Source organism: Sinocyclocheilus rhinocerous, unplaced genomic scaffold, assembly GCF_001515625.1.
Source record: "Sinocyclocheilus rhinocerous isolate Xijiao unplaced genomic scaffold, SAMN03320098_v1.1 scaffold1740, whole genome shotgun sequence".
Classification (NCBI taxonomy): domain Eukaryota; kingdom Metazoa; phylum Chordata; class Actinopteri; order Cypriniformes; family Cyprinidae; genus Sinocyclocheilus; species Sinocyclocheilus rhinocerous.
The window spans coordinates 1,192,346-1,216,997 of record NW_015651446.1 but is presented as its reverse complement, the minus strand read 5'-3'; the positions used below and the strand labels follow the sequence as shown (position 1 = coordinate 1,216,997).

At 36.5% G+C, this 24,652-nt stretch overlaps 3 protein-coding genes across 8 annotated transcripts in view; 1 reads left to right on the top strand and 2 right to left on the bottom strand.

The window, feature by feature from the left end:
* LOC107712819 (phospholipid phosphatase-related protein type 5-like) overlaps positions 1-7,854 on the top strand; it is a 70,533-nt gene extending 62,679 nt beyond the window's left edge. For 3 of the 6 annotated variants that reach the window (XM_016518164.1, XM_016518165.1, XM_016518166.1), the window contains 2 exons: positions 4,067-4,201; positions 7,335-7,854. In XM_016518164.1, coding sequence (XP_016373650.1) covers positions 4,067-4,201; positions 7,335-7,364 — 165 coding nt within the window. In that variant the 3' untranslated portion in view covers positions 7,365-7,854. Of the gene's footprint in view, positions 1-4,066; positions 4,202-4,380; positions 4,691-7,334 lie in introns of those variants that run through there. The other 3 variants (XM_016518161.1, XM_016518162.1, XM_016518163.1) reach the window with 3 other exon arrangements.
* Positions 7,855-10,245: 2,391 nt separating this feature from the next.
* On the bottom strand, positions 10,246-21,123 carry LOC107712783 (uncharacterized). Its single transcript, XM_016518120.1, has 4 exons — positions 21,038-21,123; positions 19,471-19,532; positions 13,422-14,266; positions 10,246-10,251 (listed from the first exon to the last, which is right to left on the bottom strand). Exons 1-4 carry the CDS (start codon positions 21,121-21,123, stop codon positions 10,246-10,248), a joined length of 999 nt encoding a protein of 332 aa, XP_016373606.1.
* Positions 21,124-23,449: 2,326 nt separating this feature from the next.
* LOC107712782 (sorting nexin-7-like) overlaps positions 23,450-24,652 on the bottom strand; it is a 21,484-nt gene continuing 20,281 nt past the window's right edge. The window contains exon 8 of the mRNA XM_016518118.1: positions 23,450-24,370. Within this exon, the coding sequence (XP_016373604.1) occupies positions 24,293-24,370 (78 nt within the window). The 3' untranslated portion in view covers positions 23,450-24,292. The remainder of the gene's footprint in view (positions 24,371-24,652) is intronic.

The window sequence follows — 24,652 nt, the reverse complement described above, 5'->3', positions numbered from 1 at the left end:
CGATGCGTTTTTTGTAGGAAAAATAACCATATTTAAAACATAATAATCAATTTAATCTAGCTTGCGCTCACTGTTGTACATGGAAGCAGCTCTGGGCGGATGACGTAGGACGTCGGCGTTGCGCATGCGCCGCTCAGAGGTGACGAACACGGAAGCACAGGGGAGAGATCAAAACAAAACAACGGTCACCAATTAGAAGTGCAAAACGAGGATTTGTAAAGAAGAATGTCGGAGGATTTCAATATAAGCCAAAAGGAGGCTGGTTTTCCTTTGCTAAAGTAAGGAAACTTTTGCTTCCTTTGCTCCTGTATTTCGATATAAGCCAAGAGGAGGCCGGTTTTCCTTTGCTAAAGTAAGGAAACTTTGCTTCTTTTGATCCTGTAAACAAACGTTGGTTTTCACGAGACTCACCGGCGCATGCGCAATGCCGACATCTTACGTCATCCTCCCGGAGCTGCTTCCGTGTACAACTGTTGGCGCAAGCTAGATTAAAGTGATTATTGCGTTTTGATTATGGATATTTTTCTTACAAAAACGCATCGATTCGTTACAGGAGGCCTTTGTTCACCCCCCGAAGCCATGTGAGGCACTTTTTATTATGGATGGATGCGCTTTTATTTCACTTCTTTTGGACTGATGAACTGCAACACCCACTGACTGCCATTAAACAGCTTGGAAGATCAAAGTCAATTTTTAATATAACTCTGATTGGATTCATCTGAAAGAAGGAAGTCATATACACCTAGGATGGCTTGAGTAAATAATGGGCTAATTTAAATTTTTTGGGTGAACTATCCCTTTAAAGTGTTGTTAGTAGTTTTAGTTAACAGTAACAACACTGATAGCTAATAGCTAATATGTCATAAAAATTGTAAAACATTTAATATGATAGGAAAAGCTCTTTTTATGAATACAGTCTCTTTAAAAAAACTGTAATCATAAACAAATAGAAAAGCCATAGAAACTCATTGGTAAAAATGTATAAGAATCCTTCTCATGTAAGTCTTGTGATGCTGTACAGTAGTTTTGTAACAAGCAAACTATGAGGGTGAGTAAATGATGACAGAATTTTCATTTTTTGGTAAACTAACACTAGTGACAAACGTGGAGTTAAATGGCCGAAGTCCAGAGCAAATTACATATAGCTCATCTAGTAAGGATAACAGGATAGAGAAAGGATCATGTTGGCTGGTGGGAAGCTAAGTAGAAGAACCGCTCATATACTGACATTCTAGAGGACCAGCTAAGCTCATGCCAACATCCAGCCCTGTTACAGACCCTCTGCTCCAGGCCTCTTATTCCCTTAAAGCCAATTGTGTTGCGTAGAAGAGCTGCCAAATGCAGGAAGATGGATTTCACCCTCATCCCACCACCCACATCTGGACACATCATGATGCAGGTTTCCTCTCAGGGCACAGGAGATGAGAGCAGAAACTAATGCATTTATGGAGACACAATGACTCTTGCTTTGCTGAACTGCAGGTATACATTTTGTTTCTGTAGGGACTTTCTGGACTTAAGCTTGTAGAATCAGCCAAGTTGATGGTTGAATCTATACGCCAAGGTTTAGAAAGAATGCCACATTTTAAGATTAAAGGGGTCATATGATGCTTTTTTAAAGATCATTATTTTGTGTATTTGGTGTAACAGAATATGTTGACATGCTTTAATGTTCAAAAAACACATTATTTTTCAAATACTGTACATTATTGTAAGTCCTCTATGCCCCGCCTCTCTCAAACGCTTCGTTTTCTACAAAGTCCCACCTTCCGACAAGCGCAGTCTGCTCTGATTGGCCAGCTGACCCAGTGCATTGTGATTGGCCGAACACCGCAAGCACTCGTCGGAAATGTAATGCCCCTTACCATAATCTTACCATAATTTGTCGAGAGATTTCCCCCTTGTGATTTCATTAACGATCAGAGAGTGAATTAAATAGTTTAAAAACATTTCATAACTCCTGTCTAACTTCATTCCAGTCGCTGTCAAGATAAAGAAAAGTATTCCTGAGTGGTCAGACTGAGCTCTTTAATGATTATTTGATTGACTTCAGCTATTAATTTGTCTGAGAGTAGGCAGTGTTGGTGCTGAACAAACAGTGTGGCAGCGCAGTTCTTGTATTGGAGGAATATTGGAGAGAGTTGAGCGGAGATGCGTTTAGAAAGCTGCAAGTTCTTCCTTCTGCAGAACTTTGTGTGGAAAGTTATCTATCTATCTATCTATCTATCTATCTGTCTGTCTGTCGTTCTATCATCTGATCTGTCTGTCATTCTATCATCTGATCTATCTGTCTGTCTGTCTGTCTGTCGTTCTGTCATCGTTCTGTCATTCTATCATCTGTCTGTCTGTCTATGTCATTCTATCATCTGATCTATCTATCTGTCTGTCTGTCTGTCTGTCTGTCGTTCTGTCATCGTTCTGTCATTCTATCATCTGATCTGTCTGTCTGTATCTTTCTTTCTATCGTTCTGTCATCGTTCTGTCATTCTATCATCTGATCTATCTGTCTGTCTGTCGTTCTGTGTGTCGTTCTGTCATTCTATCATCTGGTCTGTCTGTCTATCATTCTGTCATCGTTCTGTCATTCTATCATCTGATCTATCTGTCTGTCTGTCGTTCTGTGTGTCGTTCTGTCATTCTATCATCTGGTCTGTCTGTCTATCATTCTATCATCTGATCTATCTATCTATCTGTCTGTCTGTCTGTCTGTCTGTCGTTCTGTCATCGTTCTGTCGTTCTATCATCTGATCTGTCTGTCTGTCTGTCGTTCTGTCATTCTATCATCTGATCTATCTGTCTGTCTGTCGTTCTGTGTGTCGTTCTGTCATTCTATCATCTGATCTGTCTGTCTGTCTATCGTTCTGTCATTCTATCATCTGATCTATCTGTCTGTCTGTCATTCTGTCATTCTATCATCTGTCATGTTTTTTGTTCCATTGTTCATATTGCTAGCGTATCCGCCTCTGGTCTTGAGGGTCAGACAAGTGTTTAGCCCTGCTGCCAGGCCATTACGAATCCTCTCCGGCAACTAGGATTGTGATTTATGAAAGTATTTTGCTACCGTTTTGTTGGAGGAAGCGCACAAAAAAACCCATGTGATTAGCTGACACGCTCCAATTATTGAAATTGCATTTGCTAAGCTTTCTCATCGCGTAAGAAGTCCGCTCTATAAGATATCGGCCTCATTTACACCACGTTGGGTTAGTGATTCAAACATGCTCTGTTCAGATGGAGATCCAGAAGCTGCATATATGACGGCTGAATATAAACTACCAACAGAATATGTGACCTACTTTGGCCATTGACTGCTGTGTTGGAGCTTTTTATTAATATCATCAAAAGATTTTGCACAGAAGTCAGAAAAGGCGGACGTTCAGCAACATACAAATACACATTTGGAATGGAGAATTATATACAGCAAGCTGTGCAAGCAAAACACAGTAATGAGGGTTTATGTAAAGCTTGATTTTAAAGCTCTTTTGTGTTTGGATTCTTGCTATCTGTCTGTCTGTCTATCTATCATTTTATCATTCTGTCTATCTTTCTATCTATCATTTTATCTGTCTTATCTAATCTGAGTGGGAACAGCTAAGCATAGTAGCTGTGTTCCACTTTATGGGTCAAGGACTCTCACATGGCTGCTAACAAAATTACTGTTATTTCACTCTTCTCTCTTCCCACTGTGACGCACGATTGTCCCTGACTCTGCGCTACACAGTAGCTTTGTATTAAGTTTGTGTGATTTAATAGTATCCGCTCCATTGACAGTGCAGCTGTATTGTGTTGACTCTGTATAGTTCTATAGTTCCCAAAAATGAAAATTCTGTCACCATTCACTCACCCTCAGGTTGTTCCAAACCTGTATGAGTTTTGTTTCTTCTGAAGAAAGATATCTAAAGAAGATATTTTGAAGAATGTTGGTGACCAAACAGTTGCTGGTAGCCACTGACTTCCACAGTATGGAAAACAAATACTATGGAAGTCAGTGGCTACCAGCAATTGTTTGGTTACCAACATTTTGGGTGATCTATCCCTTTAAATAATGTTATATTTTTCATGTTTTCAGGTGGTGTGTGTGGTCCATAACTTCAAAGGCAAACAACTGCTGAACGAGGATCCTCCCCAGGACCACCTAAGCAGCAATCCGATGGTCAGCTCGCCTAGGGTTGAGAGTCCGCTGGAGAAGTACATCGCTTCACAGGTACAGAGCACAGTCGACAAAAGCACACTTTGATATCTGTGCAACCATGCTGTCAAATGAACTGCCACATGGTACATGCCCTGTGTGCAGAGTGTTGAATCAGCTCTCAAGGGTCCTAATTGTGTCAGTTTGAGCTCTCGTATCAACAAGATGTGTATCCGTGCGCTCCTGTCCCTCAGGTGACAGAACTGAGAATGGATGATGAGGAGTTGTCGTCCCGCTCTCTGAAAGGCCGTCTCCTGAGTTTCTTTAGCTGGATCACAGGCAAAAGCAGCCGCTTCAGACACCTGCAGAACACAAGGCAATAAACGTATGCGCACCTGTGTGAGGAGCTCAGGCTGCCAAAGCTCTGGAGTACAACGACACGTCATTAAAACCCAGTTAAAACCCAATCATGTTCACTTCAACTGAACAAACCAATTACCTGTACCTAATTAAAGCATACCCAGAGCTTTGGCATCTCCGTCCGCATGTCCTTTGCAGTTCAATCTTCATGGTTGCATCTCATCTTCTTCTGGACTTAAAGCTAATGTGCAGATTATCTGATGATTTTCAGGAAGCTGTATTTTTAAAGATATTTTCAATAATTTTCAGGGTGCAATTGGTTGACCTTCCAGTAAAAATGTTGTATTGTGTATGTGTAATTTTTTTATTGTAATATCATTTATTTATCATTTATTATTGTAATAATGATTGTAATATTTAGTAAATATTCAACAATTACATAGTTCTAGTACTTTTTTTATTTTTAAGATCCTATACCATCCCCTCATAATTTGCACTTGGCTTACTATTTATTTATGATCTACTGTCATTTTTTATGTATCCCAGTTATATACAGTATGCACAGTATATTATATATAGTATATACAGTTTTTATTTATATTTTGGATTAGTTTTTGTTTTAATTTTTTCTGTTTTTACCTTATTTTAAATTAAACTTGTAGGAAATTTTTTTCTCATTTTTAAAAAAAATGTCTATATAGATGTAATTTATTTAATGTTAACGATCTGAAATAAGTTTTTTATTATTTTTTTTATATTCAAAGTTTAATTTAAATATTTCAAGTAACAATTTTTTATGGTTTTAGTTTTAGTTACATCATATAACCATGGTTGTTATATTTATCATAGAATAAATGTAAGCATTTTTTTCACCCTGTGAGGTGTTGGTTGAACACCCATAAGCTAAATGTGTTTAGCATGTTAGTTTCAAAAATGAATGAAATACACATTGAAATTAGCTGATTGATTGGCTGAAAGATCATTTTACAAAACATTTGATTTTGATACAGGATGAGGGCCTTTTATTTAGTTAGTTTTTGTTGGTACACTGCAGGAGACTTCAGGGTTGTTGTTTTTTTTTTTTTGTTTTTTTTTGCAATGGACCTGAGAGTCATATCATTCGAAGCTTTTTGTGATCTAATAAGAATTCCTTGCATGCACAGTTGCTTCCCAGTCTGTTTTCTTTCATAGCCTGTGCTTCAGAATCCATTTAAAACCTGTACTGAAACCTGGTGTTGGTGTTTGAGTTGGGTGACCTAAAAACCGTCAGCAATTCCGCACCTCGAATAGAAGTGGAAATGCACTACTAAGCCCTCAGAGACTTGAAACACGTTTGAAAATCCTCCGTTTCTGAGGCGCTCCCAAACAGCCGTCATCCTCCATGGCAGGGAGTCAGACCTCGTGTTCAGTGTTCAGCCACAGGCCACCGCTGAGCCCCGTCAGACTGTAATTAAGCTGCAATTGTGACCCTTTAAACACAGTTATTTATGCATTCGTTTCACAATCTTGCAAGTAAGCAAACGAGAGAATCATTTAATCCCAGATTGCGGTGTTGATTGTCTCTCTGCAGTATAGGAGGGATTAAATGTTGCTCTTGTTTGCTTATTCAGCTGCAATAAAACCATTTGGGAACAATGTCAGTTCACAGATGGTTTATTGAAATGCAGCAAATGAAATGTGTAGGATATTGAGGGCTCTTTCCACCAATAAAAATGCTAATCTTCTTTAGTCAAGGGTGCCGATTCAAGATATTTATTTGTGATATCCCTCCGTCCTTGTAGATGAAGTTTGGGTGCAATAATGTCCCGTGAGGTTTCTGGGACAGAAAATAGACGATTCCACTTTGCTTTCTGCTGAAATATCCCCCAGACAGATTGCTGTCAGAAACCATAATGTCGTTGAAAGTGGGAGGACAAGGCGATGAAAATCCGCATCTCTGTTTTGTCTCTTCAAATCAGAGACTGCCAGATCATGGTGAATGTGACTGGAAGCAAGAAATAATTTATTTGGCAAAATCCGCCCCATATTCTCTGCCGAGGTTATCAGCGATATGACCTGCGGAGCGCTTTTCTGTGATCGTTCTTCATGTTTGATGAATCTCTGATGAACTCACCCCATTTCCAGCTGTATTATTTATGAATTTTCTAATGCAGCGTGTAGTTTCACCGCCATGTACTTTTAGCTATCATTAAATCACTCTAAATTCAGCTACAACTCCAGCAGAATTCCTTTCAATGCCTGTTTGTATGTATATCTGCGTGACGTGTAAGAAACAGAACATTGCGTTTCATAATAAAGTTTTGACCACCAGAGTCACACGGTTCTATTTTTTATATATATATATATTTTTTGTCTTTTTTTCCCCAGTTAAAATATATAAACATCCTTAAGATTTACTTAAGTGAAATTGCATCTCAGAAGATATCAATACTTGTTTTAGTGAATATATCTAATTTTAATAAATGTATTTAAAGTATTAAGAAATTATTTAATATATTTATAATATTTATTAAGATACATAAAAATTAAATAATTTATTTTAGTTTATTTTTCTTACCCCATTGGCAAATATTTTTTCATGTTGTAAGCATTAATGTAACAATTTCAAGAGGTTAATTAAAAAGAAAAAAAGGATGTTCTTACTGGAAAAACATTTTGCAGTGAATTTAGGTACAGTGCTAAACAGCTGCTGCTAGTAATCACACTTGTGTGAAGTGTAAATGTTTTTCTCCTCAAACCCTGTATGGAAACAGTTTGCGTCTAAAAGAGTTTTTACACTTCCAAGCAGATTTAATGTGTTTGATGTGCTTAAGTTTGACGTTGTTTTTTTCTGTCTCACTGTCAACAGAATCACATCACCTTCGCTGAGATCACGTGACCTTGAATCGCCAGTGTGGCAGACACATTGGACATCCACGCTGTTTACCGTCCAATCCCGATAGTCCCTGCTCAACGCTAGCGCAGTGGTCATATTCTCTATGGTCTCATTTTGGATCGCTCTGCCCTTGCTTTGTGTGTGTGGAAATATTGGTCCTGTCAACTAATAACAGTTACCATCACGCAACTTATGACTGAAGCTGCACTTCACATTTCCCTGACCGGTTCTGTTGGCATTCTTGCAGACCGAGCTCACATCTAGAGCTCAGAATATCTCAGCTGCTCGCATATGTGGAGAGCGTATGTGTCTGTGTTTGCATTTGAGAGGTTTATGGCAGGTTGATGCAAATACCTACCTATGGATTTCAAAATGGACTTAACTTGTAGTTGTGGATATGTGTGTTTTTTTGTCTTCGTATATTACAGAAAATGTTTATTCCTATATGAATTTGTTTCCCTTTTAGTGCTTGCATTAAAAGAGTGCAAACATATGGAAGCCTCTTTATGCCTCAGAGTTAAAAAAAAAAGATAATTGTGACACTATTTTTCATAATGTAACTTTTTCTCAAAGTGTGTCAGAAGTCTCGAATTGTGACTCATATTTAACTCACAATTGCAACTTTTCTAATAATTGTGAATTTATACCTCACTATATGACTTTATTTCTCTTAATTGCAACGTTATGGGCCCTATTTTACCGATCTAAGCGCATGGTCTAAAGCGCACGTCGCAATTGCGCTTAGGGCGTGTCCGAATCCACTTTTGCTAGTTTAAGGACGGGAAAAATGGTCTAAAAGGGTTGTCCCTATTCTCGTAATGAGTAATGGGTGTGTTTGGGCGTAACGTGCCATAAACCAATCAGAGTCTCATCTCCCATTCCCTTTAAAAGCCAGTTGCGCTCGCGCCATGGCGAATTCGCTATTTACATTGCGGAATTTGCGAGTGGAAAAACTGAACGCTTCTCTAGTGAGGGAACGGATCTGCTCGTGCGCGTAATTCTGATACATGCAAAGACTATCCATTATGACATGTGGGCAAATTTTTTATATTTTAATCCTTTAATTTTTCATTTTTAAAAATGTTTGTGTGCTGCTGCGCATGCCTGTGTGTGCAATAAGCAAAGTGTACGTGCGTTGTGCATCCGCCTATAGGCGCATATTACTAACGCGCTCTTTAAATAACAAACAAAAAAAATAAATAAATATTGCACCAGACTTTAGACCAGGTTTTTGTTGGTCAATGGCGTAGTCTTTTTCAGTTGCCTCAAAATAGCAATGCGCCTGAACACCTTGTTTTCAGACCAGCACGCCCATGGGCGCACAAATGGGCACAAATGCATTTGCTATTTAAACAATGTGGCGCAGGACGTGAAAATGACAACTGCGTCAGGCTGAAACTAGCAAAAAACACTTGCGTCGCGCCTGGTGCCGCATTGCGCCGGGTGTATGATAGGGCCCAATATCTCAAAATTGTGACATTCAACTTTTTTTCTTTAATTTTGACTTGATTTCATAACTGCAGTTTTATTTCTCATAATTGTGATTTTTAATATATCACAATGGCAAATGTATTTCTCTTAACTGTGATTGTATGTACCCGTTTCTCAAATTGTAACTATTTCTCATAATTGTGATTTTTATATCTCACAATATGACTTTATTTCTCATAACTGTAATTTTATCTCACAATATGAGTATTGTGAGAGTCACAATATGACTCTGAAGTTGGATTTTATATCTCACAATGTGATTTATTTCTCAAATATTGACTATTCTTGAGTTGTTTCTTTTATTGTTTTACTCTGAGGCAGAATTGGGCTTCCACACATACATAAATACACTGTGTCCAAAAAAATAAGGCAGAAAATAAGCTAAAAATACCTGTTGAAAGCTCACATAAAAAATAAAAAAAAATACCAAAGCTCGGATAAACTCAAGTACTCACCTACTGTACTGGCAGCAAAAAAAAAGCAGTTCCTGATCCATTGGTTAGATAATTCATGAGCCAGGTCTCAATTTCTCCCAATGGGCTTTCACTGTGAAGCTGTGTTAGAGTTTGAGTAGAAATTACCCAGCTGTGAAAGACAGATCATCTGCTAAGACAATCACCAGCCATCTAACTAGAATAATGAGTCAGTCCATCAGACACATCCATCTAACCAGTGTTCAACATAATGACACTCGCATGGACATTTGTTTCGCAACATTTGTTTTAATGGCCAGCACATCTTTCATTGAGGATTGATATTGTTAATGTTAAAGAGATAATGAGTCAGAAAGCCACCTCTCCTCCTGTGATCATTAAAAACAAACCGTGATACCTCATGTGTAATATTGTGGATATAAATTAGTCTCCTACATTAAGATGCAGTTGCTGCGCTAATTTATATTTCAGATCTCCGGCCCTGTGTTTCAGTCATGTCGTGGTGCCATTTAAAGAAATATTCTTGGTTGTGTCTTTAGCGTAATGACACTACCGTTCAAAATTTTGGGGTCAGTAAGATTTGATTTTTTTTTTATTAATACTTTTATTCAGCAAGGATACATTTAATTGATTAAAAGTGACAGTAAAGACATTTATAATGTTACAAAAGAATACTATTTCAAATAAGTGCTATTTATTAACTTTCTATTCCTCGAAGAATCCTGTAAAAAAGGACTGCATCACAACAATTAAGAAATGTTTCTTAAAGAAGCAAATCGGCATATTAGAATGATTTCAGAAGGATCATGTGACACTGGAGTAATGATGCTGAAAATTCAGCTTTGCATCACAGAAATAAATTATGGTTTCAAATATATTGAAATAGGAAACGGTTATTTTAAATAGTAATACGATGTTGACAATTATTACAGTTTTACTGTATTTTTCATCAAATAAATTCAGCCCTAGAGAACATACGAGAAAGAAAAACATTAAAAAATCTTATTGACCTCAAACCTTTGAATGGTAGTGTATTTTATCCACAAGGTCATATCATAGTCTCATCTGTTAGCATGATAATATTCTTCAAGAAAAAAATTGTAATTTTCTGGCCTGGAGGTCCTATACAAAAAATAACCCAGAATATTCTTTTAGAGGTTTTAGCCTTTTGGTGCTTCATAAAATATATGGTTCCCCTTGTATAGTACAATGTCCTGCTGATGTGACCAATCCTGAAGAGCAATAATGTGATACTTCATATCTCATGAGAAAATTCCCATTTGGCTTCCCCTCAAGTGAATTTAAGGGGGTCTGAATACTTTCCGTACCCACTGTATATAGACATATATAATATATTGGTGTGATAAATGGTATATTATTGCTTAAGCACTAATCACAGAAGTCTAGGATAGCTGCACTTTATAATGCAGAAAGAAAAAAAACATGCATAAAAATTCAAAATGAAAGCGATCAGCGCCTGCAGCAGTATTACAGTGAAAACTAACATGGTGTGTACAGTGTAAATGCACATGACTATAATTTTTGTCAGAGATTATCAATGTTTATTTTCTTATGTTTGTGCTGTACATGTATGTGTGGTTGGGGGTTTGTGGGTGTACGATGGCATACTGTAAGTACATATTGTACTGTATTTATCATTGATATTCTTTGAATCTTAGCTGTAGTATCACTCTGGTTTACGGTGTACCAAAAGGATGTTTTTTTAATCGTGCTTATATTTATTTTATGTTCTGTTTTATAGCTTGCACAGACATTTTGGCTGTTAAAAGATGTTCTTTCGACCTCAAAAGCTTTTTTAACTTCTGATTCCTATATTTTCTTCTGCCATCCCACCTCGAAAATCATTACGAAATGGTTTATTTGGATACAATAGATGGATTTCCTACCAAATTGATGTGAATCCATCTCTTTGAGTCCTTTTAGGGCTTTGAATTCATGACCTTTTACACTGTAGAGACGATGAAATTTAAAGTTTGAATAAAAAAAAAAATATTCTGAAGCCTGTGGTGTTTTCTTTGACAAGCACTTCACTGATGTGTATGGACTATAAAAGGAAGGACGTTTTATATTGAACGCATTTAAAGAGCCCTGTGGCATCTCTGGCCCCTGACCTGTGGAAAATTGGCTGGTTTGCTCTGGAGAACCTGTAAAATATGAGAGAAAGTGACGTGGTGCAGAGTTGGAGGGGATTCAGCGTTCTTCGGGCATCCTAACTGACACCGGATGTCCTGAGGAGCAACAAACAAGCAATCAGAAAAGATGGAGCGATTCGACCAGCTCACATTTATAACTGTCACTCAACAAGGTCAAAGTGGAAAGTCTCTATTTCTCATTCCTCCCTCCCCACATCACAAGGATTGATTCTTTTCCGAAGGGAAACATGTTCTCCTGCTTCTTATTTTCTCCGGTCTGACTGCTGTTAACTCTCCCGGTGAAGATTGAAACCACTGTCAAACAGGGCTTACAAAAGTCTTCTGATCTTTTGAGAGGTAAATCTAAAGCGAAAAATCTTTTATCATTGCTCAAAGTACTGTAATGCAGGGCATAAATATCACGCTATCAAAAGGCTCATTTAGCATGATTGGGCCACGTTAAGAGGGAAATTGACTTGATCTGGGCACTTCATGGTTCAGTAATGCCTGTTTGAAGTTAATCAGTTTGTTTAAACTAAACATGAAAATTTATCCTATTTGCTTTCTTATTACGCATTCCTGGTCTTTGTACATTTAGTCAGAGCAAGTTATTCTAAAGAAAAACAATTGAAAGCTTGAAAAAAAGCTTTTTTTCTCAAACAATGTTCCTTTTAGGAAATGTTATGTAATGTAGGTATAAATTCTGATGGGTAAAATCAAGTTTTGTTCAACTTTGAAATACATCACATTATGTAAGTAAAATAGATTATGCTTTTTGATATTATCTTTCAATGCTGCATGTCATTTTGCCTTTAAAACGCACCTTTTGTTTGTCAAAAAAATGCTAACAGAGTTTCTAGGACAGGAACTGCGCATGACAAAGTGTGTGTGTGTGTGCGTGTTTGTGTGTGTGTGTGTGTGTGTGTGTGTGTCTAGCTTCTGCCTAGAGTAACTAGTTGGGAAAATCTGTCGAGAGATACCAAGGTCACGCTTCACCCCAAAAGGAGCCTTAGAATTTTTTACATTGTGACACTGTTTTCAGAACAAATAAGTATATTTTTCCCTCCAAATTCTCATTACTGTAATGCCTTTGCCAAACGCATAAATGTAAACATGTAGTAAAATGAGCTTAATTGACCTGTAAATTCCTAATAGTTATTTTTTCTTTTGATTTTTGAGCTGAAATCATTTTTTAAAATTTTGAAATGTACACAGGGGTGTACATATTTGCCTTGACAATGATTTGCTTGTTTATATCATGAAATCTAAACTTATGGCATGCAGATTTTCTCCAAACTAACTTCACTTTTCTATACCAATTGTGTAATTACTTTTAAAAAGGTCATTTGTAATGGTTATGCAAAGTAGGTTCCACACAGTTATTGGCATATTTGGTTGATTTTTTACAAGAAATTAAAAGATTTTTATATTCAATTTGATCTAATTTTATATTTAATTCAGTTCAACAAAAGATGCATTGAATTTTCATTGTCGGCCTTATGCATTGTAATGCGCTGACATGTTTTTACACATTACTACAGCAGTGTTTAGCATGCACTCAAAAAACCAATGAAGTCTAAATTGCTCCTGTAATACTTTGCTGCTAACAATAGCTACCAGTCCGTGTCCCAGCATTCATCTGGAATCAGACAGAGGCTGATTGTGTAACAAAACCATTCATTTCTGTTTACCACGAAACAGGTCGATATCCTTATAAAACAATCAATCCGCACTGCAGGTTTCCCAGCGAGAAGCAGCAGCCTTATTGTGTTACGTATTGTTTTGATTCTCATTCAATTCACATGCTTGTAATAATTGGCCTTTGTGCTTTAAAGGCGAGAAGTTCAAGTCAGAACATCGATCAACTGATGTCACTGAGAAAGAAGTGGACAGAAAACAAATGCGGGAATCTCAAAAGCAGCTAAACGGAAGAGTTTGGCTTTTAGACCAAAAAGTCTGTCGTTTGAGAACATCAATCTTACCCCAATTGCATCTGAAAACTCTCTCTGCTGTCCTTGCTGTTTCCTGTCAAGGTCTCGCTGGTCTCCCCCTGGACTGTGTCTCAGGCATGGCTGGAAAGGGCTACAGAGACATCCATAGCGATTGTGTAGTGTTGACCGACTGTAGTAGCTATTGTGCAGGTCTTTGTGATTCACCAACGGTTTGAGCTTCAGTTCCCTATGGCTGCTTGTCCCTCTGTAACCTCTTACTCGTGCCAATCTCCGGATCACCACTCTGGGTCTGACTGCGGCCGGCAGGTCATTGGCGGGCGATGATGACCCGAGGTGGGCCGTCTTAGACAGGCGCTCATTGCACCATTCGATTTTCCGTCCAGATGCCTTTTTCCAAAGAACTTCAGGACTCCTTGTTTCATGGTTCGCAGAGATAAATCCCACACACCTCCAAGATGTGGTTTCCTCTGTCATTTCCTCATGAGATGATTCCGGAATCCACTCTATCATTGGCAGAATCCCACTCACCTCTACAATATGTACTTGCAGTGAGTTCTCACTGACAGTACTTTGTATCTGGGTCATTGAATCACTAGATACTCTGGGATTTATGGGTACACAGCTAGGGTCTGGTGCACTTGGTCTTTCAGTGGTAATGATCACGTCTGGGTTGGCAGATTTAGTGGGGACGCTACTGATTTGGGATGCTTTCCATCTTGAGTTTGCTTCATCTGATGCATCATTTGTTCTAGATGCGCATGACCTGGGCTGAGCAAATAAATGAGGAGACAAAATGATGTTCCTCTCATCCAAGTAACTGCACTTGTGCCTAACCTTCTGTTTGGCCTCCTGGTATCGGTGAAATGCATTATCATCTGCTAAAAAAAGCAGTAAAAACAGTAATATTGTGAAATATTATTACAGTTTAAAATGTCATTCATTTCTTTGATGTTAAAGCTGAATTTTCAGCATCATTACTCCAGTCTTCAGTGTCACATGATCCTTCAGAAATCATTCTAATATGCTGATTTGCTGCTCAAGAAACATTTCTTATTATTATCAATGATGAAAATGCTTTTGTTTTGTTTGTTTTTTAGTTCTAGGAGGTTTCTGTGCTTGTTCAAGCGATTTTATTGGGAATAAAATGTATTATCTGGACAATAGTTTATATTTCCCTCTTTCTTTCTTTTAATATTTTGTATATTTCCCTCATCATTCCCTCACTGTCTTTCTTGAGAGGAACAATTTTAGCAGTACTACAACATAATGAAGACGCACATCAGTTGATGCTTCATGTATTATATGATGTATTCAAGTCATGTTGGAAATATCATGTTTATGAGTTGAATGCCATCACAATATCAAAATGATGAGTGGAAAATTCTGTTTTCAGTCAGTGAAAAAAATAAACGTCTGAAACAATGGATGCAGCATTTGTAGTTGGCAGGAAATATGTTGAAATGTATGAACTTTTTTTCATTTACAATAAAACTAGCTAAATTGCATATATGATAATATTGTACAATTACAATTAAATATGTAATGATTCAGTTTACAGCACATTCATAAATTGATCAAAAACATAAAAATGACACCTTACGGTTTATTTATTTTGCAGAAGCAGAGTTAAAAAAACCTTGCATCTTGCTCTGACCAAAGTGATTTGAAAGCATTTGACTTCATAGCTTGTAAATATTAACTTCCCAGGATGACTTGAAAGCACCATTATCATTCTTAAGCTGCCACAGAGAATGATGGGAAATGTAGTTTGGTCACAATTCGGTGTCCTCATGAGTCAGCCAAATAGGAAGTGTTTTCTGGAAAGCTTTATTGCTATTCTTCACTGCTACCCCAATATAGACACAGTTAACTACACTAGCACTATTTGTGCTATTTATTATTGTTGCTAACAATCCTAGAAAAGAATAACTCTATAAGGAAAGGCTATTCTGATGATCCATTACCTGCTGCAACACACCTGCCGGTAATTTTGAAGTAATTCTATAAACCCTGATTTAGGGGCTGGAGCTAAACTGCATCATATTGATTCTACACCTGCATTAGAATATGCTGAGAAGATCTAATGTCTGCTTTCGGAGCAAGTATATATCCTCACAGGATATTTGGGTAAATATAAACATTCCTACTTAGACTGTTTAACAAGGTTATGTCTATATCAGAGATGTTAAACCCTCCCTCTTTCTTGTCCATGGGGCTTCATTGCAAATGCTCTGAAGTCTAAGCCCTGTTAGGATGATGATTAATCACAGGTCCGGTTTTTAAATGTCAGGTCTGAGCCCAGCGTGGCCTGGCTCTGATCGATGTCCCACTCTATGGCTATCTTTCAGAAAGCTACACTGACGCCGTGGGACTCGCTATGACTCACCGTTTGCTCCAGAGAAGGTGAGTGGTGGAGAGTTTAAATGCAAATGTCTTCAACATCTAACCTCAGGAGAGCAGAGAGACATACTGGGGTCCAAATTCTGAGACAACTAGTGAATTTTCCATTATTTACCTATTTAATACAGATTAATATTACGTATTGCTGTAATGTAATACTGTAATACCATGCTGAAATTTTTCTATATTTAATGAATTTTAGAATATCTTCATATTTTTGTCCTTATTTTGCTTTAATGACAACATCACTCAAGCTCCATGAACTCCACAAGTTAAACCTGATGATAATGTTATCCGGAATGACTTGAAAGTGATCCAGAAAGAATCTTGTGCTTTCAATAAAAGCAAGAACATCTAAGTAAAGAGTCCAAGGTTGGCATGCCCAAGAAATAATGCAGAATCTTACACTTCTTGTTTTGTTTTTTTTCACTGTGGTCTCAAGCTAGGTTCAGAGTAAACAACATCTGACTGATATTTGCTTCTGTGAGACCTCTGCATAATATGCAGTATGAGTAATTTTCTGTTATTTTTCAGCATTTTGAGAAGATGCCAAATACTGGAGTTTGGGGAAAATATCCAAGATATGCACTATTCTAAGCTTTGATGTTCCTCAACAACTTGTTCCTCAACAACTTGAATGTTTTCACAGAAAAATTATGATTGATTAATAAGTGAAGTGCAAAAAGTGCGCACATATGCTAAAATCACCAAGAGTAACCTTAGAATTTAAGCAATTTTTTTGTTTGTAAGAAATTATAAAATAAATACAAAGTTCTGTCATGAACCTGTGGCGCAGGCCAAAGAGGTTCTAACTCAATCTGATATAATTACACAATTATTCACGTGGCACAGCTGATTGGCTTTAGTTGCATCAGCAGCCAATGAGCTTGCTGCTCAACATTCAAATACTCGGCTAGTGTTCGCTGTAGCAGTTGCAGCACACATCAGAAACCCTCCACCTTCCCCAGCTCCACCTGTATAGATCTGCTATGGGGATAAATTCATGTTATTTATGGGAGTTATTTCATATGTTATATGCGCAGCAGCACTATTTCTTACATGCTCACAGCAGCTTGTCTGTGGATGTATTGGTTGTAGCAATCTAGGTGCTTGCTCTCTGCCAAGACCAAACACATTAACATTGCCATCTATATTATGCTAAACTCTCTGAGACTTGTCATGAAAGAAATACAGTTAAGTAAAATAATACTATTCATTATTTCAGAAAAAATTACATGGGGAAAAAAAAGTAGCCTGTACAGGCTTATGCAGAGTTTGCATGGAAAGCCCTTATATGGACATGCCCTGGGAGTGTTTTATGCAAATTACTAGTTGCAGAGACACCTGCCCTCATTTACAATAATCCAGATTCATCAACGATAAATGATGACAAGAACACATTTCTGTGTACACGTGGCTGTTGTGAATCCCTCAGAGATTTAGTGGGAGAACATTTTCTGTGCACCTATGCAATATGTGTGAAATTATTAGTGAACAAGGCCCGATGTTACAATTAAAGAAATAGTTCACCCAAAAATCAAAATTGTAGATGATGTAGTTGAGTTTATTTCTTCATCTGAACTGATTTAGAGAAATTTAGCATTACTGTACATCACTTGCTCATCAATGGATCCTCTGCAGTGAATGGGTGCCATCAGTATGAGAGTCCAAACAGCTGATAGAAACATTACAATAATCCACACTACAAGAATTAACAATTTGTGCAGTAAAAAGTTGCGTGTTTGTAATAGACAAATTAATCGTTAACATTTTTAACATCAAACCATTGCTTCTGGCTAAAATGCAAGTCCTCTGTCCATAATATTGCTTTCTCCAGTGAAAAAATCTGAAGTCTAAATCAGGAGAGCAATATGCACAGATCAAGCACTGTTACAAAGCAAAACACTTCTAAAATAAATTGGTGGATTTTGATGTGAGAAGACAACAAGTGATGGCCTTTTTCACTGGAGGAAGCATTATTATGGATTATGAACTGGTATTTTTCCCAGAAGTGATGGTTTAAATTTAAAACATCTTGATGAAGTTTTTTGCTTACGATATTAATTGATGGACTGGAGTCGTGTGGATGTTATGATGTTTTTATCAGCTGTTTGGCCTCTCATTCTGACGGCACCCATTCACTGCAGAAGATCCATTGGTGAGCAAGTGCTATATATTAATGCAAAATTTCTCCAAATCGGAGTAAATATTCAGCAAATTTTCATCTTTGAGTGAATTATTCCTTTTTATCTTTGACCGAGAAAATGTCAAAGCAAGAAAGGTCCATTGCGGTGAGTTGGGTTGGTAATTGTATCAGTTGCAATAATTCTATATTGTTTGAGCACATATGACTCAGTACCAGAGTGTTGTTGTGAGTGAAGTGTCATTTGCGTATCTAACAGTCAGTGGTGGTCTTGACTCACTCGGTGCCCTTGTTGAGCTCCAACATGAGGCTGCTTAGAAGTTGCTCAGAAAAAATGACATGCTAAGTTAATTTAAAAAAAAATATGGACAAGTGGAACAGAGAACAGGTGTAATGCTGTAAAAAATACTGTGGCTATACACAGCTAGCCTCAAGATGACAAGTGCCCTCTAAAACCAGTAAATCAGACCAATCTAGACTGCTTAGGGTATTTTAGAGCTGAACTTTGTGTTAGCAATGTTATTACTTTCATAAATTTTATAAATGTTATTTATTGGTAATGTGATTGCATATTGTGATGCATTTATCATATACTGTACATTCTTGTATTTTATGTGTGTGTGTGTGTGTATATATATACTGTATATATACTGTATATATATACTGTATATATATATATATATATATATATATATATCTCAAATTCTTCCAACACTAAATCATTACGCTATATTCAAAGTTGATACTTATTAAAAAAAAGTCTCCTGAGCTACTAAAATGCAACATTTGGGTAATAAAATACAATTTCAGAGATCTGCTAACTGAACTGAATCACAGTTTTAAATAGTTTATTGTATGTTGATGAAGTTGCGTACATTTTGTATCTTGATTTATATAAATGTGTGCCAAGTATCCCATTACTCCAAGCCTGGTTATTGGCTTTTCAAAAACTGCTTTAGCAACAAATTTTCACCATCCAGTCAAAACAATAGTTAAAAGGTCAAACAAACATAATAACCAGTCAAAACAGAAAAACATTTGCAAATTAAGCATCTGGCCTCATGTCTCCATGTGCAGAGAAACCTCTACATGCTGAGTGATTGGCAGGAAGTTGCGCCTTTCAGTCCCGATACACACTGCGAGGTGATTTTGAGGCATGCTGGGTAGCAAGCTAGACCCAGTAGCAGACAAATGTTTGCGCCGCACATAATGGATGCCTCCAGATCCCCACAAGGAATTTCCCATAGCAGCAGGTGAAAGCAACTGTAGTTAGATGCAGGTCGCTCACAGGAAAATGCCAGCGTCGTCCATTATCTCATCTACTGCTGCTTGAACTAAACCATGTTTAAGGGAACGCAGTGGGACTGTCACTCAGGACTCTGATTAGGACTCTGATGTGGCATTAGAGCCATTTCAGAGAGTGTATTGATTTTTCTTTGGCAGCAGTTTACTCTTTCCAACTAGATTCATTACAGTGTAAGCCATTACTTGCAAAGATTCCCTGACTGAATATGAATTTGTTCAATTGCTTACTGCTGATTCCGCCATCCGTGTCGGAACACTCCCAAGCACAGCATAGATCCTGCTTCTCGCCTTTTCTGTGGAAAAATGTTTGAATTAAATGCATAAAAGAACAGAATTATATATATATTATATAATATATTCATAATTCATATTCATCAATATATATATTAGAAATGTAACTTTTATTCTATTTTCAATTTATATTATTTATAAATTACATTTCTATTTCAGTAAAGTAATATAATTAAAATAATATATATTTCTTTTAAAATATACATTAATGAAATCCACAATATTATCCATAAATTCATGTTGCTATATATTGCTATATAAAATTATATCTAATTTTTATATATAACTTGGATAGATATTGGAGATTTGCTAACTGAATTAAACCACAGCGAAGTCAAAAATGAAACTCTATTTCCACAGAAAGGACTAACAGAGACTTTTTACAAAGCAGCAGTTAGTGTGTTGTATTCTTCATATTGGTTGGTGCTGAATTGTTTCTGATGTGATGGCAACAGGCAGGACAATAGAAGCTCTTCACTATAGCAAAACAACATCAGTTCCTAGTAGGCAATCAAATGAATGGAGCTTCCAATGCAAACAGATTCCCTGTGAATGTTCCTGTAGCTCATCATACCTCTCATCTGATAGAGAATGACTCTATAGCCCAGGACCAATGAGTCATGGAAGTCCATAATTTATTCCTGGTTATTGTTTTCCATTACCATCACCTAATATCAGTGCCACTCACAAACCATCTCTAACATCTCTAAAGCACACTTTTTGTGAAAGCGTAATGCAGAAGCGAAACAAAGTGTAATTTTCTCTGTTCCAGCCCTGTGTTCATTGCAGCAAACAATAGAAATGGCTTGTTTTGATGGTGTGAGAACTCTTCATCCCTTCAGCAGATTGTGTGCAACAGTGAGAGAGCGAGAGCAAAGCCAACTCAAAATTGTAAGATATAAAGTTACAATTAAATTTTTTTTTTTTTGTAAGTAGAAATGAGCTTCCATAACAGAGAGAACTGAAAACTAAACTTTTAGATTTAGCTATTTACAACATCTAAAGAAGCCTGTTTCTACCTCAGAGTAAAAAATAAAATTTGAGATATTTATCATGTGTTGTTTATATATGTAAATCCTGAAACAGACATGTATTATATCTAATACACGTGTATTTGAATTTTTATTATTATTAACATTTCATTACACCAAATACACAAAATAATGTTCTTTTTAGCAACATCATATGACCCCTTTAATAAAACAAAGCGATTTGGTAATAGTTCACCCAAAAAATCCTTTTTTTTTTTTTACTTTTTTTTTTATTTCTTGGAACACAAAAATCTATATTATGCATTTCTGAGCTGCTCTTTTCCATATAAATAAAATCATGTAGTGATCATGACATTATTCCGCATGACTTGTGGACCATATCGTCTTCTGAAGTCATATGAGTTTATAATGACATGAGGGTGACTAAATGACAGAATTCAAAGTTTTTGGGGTGAACTACAAATATTGATTAAAATTTAGGAAGCATAATAGTCAAAAGAAGCTAATAACTGTACCTTTTAGTTTTCGGTTTATTTTCTGTGAGCTGCATGTTGGCACACGTTTGTCTCGTGGTCTCTTCTGAACGCTTTGACATGGTCATGTTCACACACAATGCTATAATTACACACGAGAGACAACAGTAACCAGGAACTTGGACAGACTTCAGTAACTGGTCAAGGTGATGTATGACAGCGGCCTTCCCACTGCCAACAGCTGACACCTGAACAAAACTTACCAAAAATATTACTGTATAGCTGCTCTTAATGTATGAATGTATTTTATTTCTTCTAAAGAGTTTGAGGAGAAACATCGAAGGCAAATGAGAACTCCATTACGCTTTTTAGCTTTAAAATGGCAGTATTTGAAATCTTGCTCTGGCAGTTTCTCTTTAGTCACACTGTGCTGGAAGATGCTGAAAGGAACCGATAGAAGCTTCCCTGAGGCTGTCTGATCCATCTGGTCACTCAGGCATTCATGTACTTCCCTTCTCCAAGTCTCCATGAGGAAAGCCCAGAGTAGAGCTGCTTTCTGCCAGCCAGGCTCAGACGCTCGAGTCAGGGAACAGCTGCTGCTGATGGCAGGGAAAAATGAAAGCGCTTCGTTTGCTTTTACATTCGTAGTGTACTTACTCTTAAACCAAATAGCAAATTCATATTGCTGTGGAGACACTAACGCATGCACTTCTGCCAGAGACAATAGTGATTAACTCTGCGGGTGTGTAACTTGAGCACGTTTGGTAAAAGTGTTGGGTCTTGGATTGGGACAAGTCTGGGCTTGGTTTTCCTCTTTCCATTCCAGGCTTCTGGAGTATTCATGTCCACATGGATAGACTTCAGTGGTCCAGGGAGAGGGGTCTGATAATGAAACTGAATGGACTTGAAAAACTTTGAGATATCAACTGATTATCTCTCAAAATGATCTTTCACAGATGCTTAAAAGGTGACTTAAGTAAAGACAAGCAGAAGTAGTGCTGTGTTGGCCAAATTCACCAGATCACCATTTCAACTTTGAGACACAGCTAATGCTTTTGTTTCACTAAAAAGAACCGGTTCATATGAGTCATTTGTTCATGAATCAGGCTACATTGGTTGCACTGTATGCTTCTGATTCACTAAAAAGAACCTGTTCATTAGAGTCATTTGTTTGTGAATCAGGCTACATTGTTTATACTCTATGCTTCTGATTCACTAAAAAGAACCATTCATAAGTCATTTGTTTGTGAATCAGGCTACATTGGTTGCACTGTGTGCTTTTGGTTTACTAAAAATAACCTGCATGTTTATCAGAGTCATTTGTTTGTGAATCACTCTACTTTGTTTATACTGTATGCTTCTGATTCACTAAAAAGAACCTGTTCATAAGAGTCATTTGTTTGTGAATCAGGCTACATTGGTTGCACTGTATGCTTCTGATTCACTAAAAAAGAACCTGTTCATAAGAGTAATTTGTATATGAATCAGGCTACATTGTTTATACTCTATGCTTCTGATTCACTAAAAAGAACCATTCATATGGAATTTGTTTGTGAATCAGGCTACATTCTTTACACTGTATGCTTCTGATTCAGTAAAAAGAACCATTCATATGGAATTTGTTTGTGAATCAGGCTACATTGGCTGCACTGTATGCTTCTGATTCACTATAAAGAACCTGTTCATTAGAGTCATTTGTATATGAATCAGGCTACATTGTTTATACTCTATGCTTCTGATTCACTAAAAAGAACCATTCATAAGTCATTTGTTTGTGAATCAGGCTACGTTGTTTACACTGTATGCTTCTGATTCACTAAAATAACTTGTTCATTAGAGTCATTTGTTCATAAATCAGGCTATATTTGTTGCACTGTATGCTTTTGATTCACTACCAAAAAACGTGTTCTCAAGTCATTTGTTCGTGAATTGTTCTACACTAATTGGGCTACAATGTTATGTCACTAAAAAGAACATGCTAGTCAGGCTACATTGGTTGCACTGTAAACTTTTGATTCACTAAAAAGGACCGGTTCATGAGAGTCATTTGTTTGTGAATCATACCACATTGAATGTGCTTTGTTTTTGTTTCACTAAAAATAACTAGTTCATAAGTAATTTGTTTGTGAATCAGATACTGGCTGTGCTGTATGCATTTCATTTACTAAAAAGAACCTGTCACAAATCACATTTATTTGTGGGTGATTGTACTATGTTTTTTATTTACTAAAATTACCCGTTCATAAAAGTCATTTGTTCATGAATCATACAATATTGGTTGAACTATGTTTTTGTTTTACTAAAAAGAACCAGTTCAGAGAAGACACTAGAATTAACCCTAAAGTACACCATTTTACTTTGCGTTTAATCAACTCCTCTAATAAATAAGGCAATAATTTATTGCACAGATTGATTAAAGAGCATTTTAATGTTTCATGTGATCAAGCTGTGATGGTAACCCAGTTTAGGATCCAGCATACCGAACTATTTGCTTATTTTCCCTTGAGAGAGAATAAAAACACACACCACAAGACTTCTTTCAATCAACTTTTCAATAACAATTTTCATTACAACTATTCCAAGAATACATAGATAGTTCCATGACATTAAATTCACTTATGATCTGTAAAAGCGTACTTTTAAATCAGTTTGCAATTTATTACACTTTATGATATTAGTGCACCGCATTCAAAATCATATTGAAGTATCTAAAACGATGCGTTTCATATTCAAAGGCAACAGGTAAATTCTTTTGATTTCTGCACTTCAATAACATGTAAACAATTCTGGAATGTCAGCATCTTCTTCAATATATGATGTTTGCATAAAGATGCAGCTTCAGTAACCTGAATGGAATAGCACAACGATAACTTGAGTCCAATGCAAGAAATGAATCGAGTGCATTTATATTTATTTCTACACTAATCGAATGTTTTTTGCAGCTCTGATAAGAGGTAAACAGCATTTGCATTGAACAATAAAGCCATGTGTGCATCTTCATTTTCCAGGGAATGTATTTATATAAATGAAAAAGAAAAATAGTTTTCAGTATAAAAGATTTGGCAATATAATTTTCCTCCATTATCAAAAAAAATAAATTTCAAATGTGGGCCAAATGTACTGACAGAGAAATGTAATTGCAATCTCTCTGGGTGAGCTGGTGAATGCTGGGAGATGTTTGTACAGAGCGACTGTCCCTCTCTTTGGTGCCTCAGTCTCTAAATATGAATATTATTGGTTTCTGCAGGAATAAAAGCGTCTTTGGTGGTCCCGTTCAGCTAAAAGCACCTTGAGAGATTAGGAAAAGTCAACATTTCCATTTCCTTCAGCATCGGTCCTTTGAGACTGCAAGAATGACTCCCATACAGCCAAACACTGCAAGAGAACACAGACACACTTATATTTTAAAAAAGCCATTGGAAGTAATGTAATAAATATAATACATGTAATATAATAAATCATTTAAATAATTTTTTTAAAAATTTAAATTATACAATTTTAAATATCTAAATTATACAATATATATTTAAAAATATAATAATTTTAAAATATACATTTACATTTTTTTATATACTAATATACTAAATATACTAATAATAATGTAACTACTACAACTATGAAAATATACATTATAATTATAATATATAAATATTATAA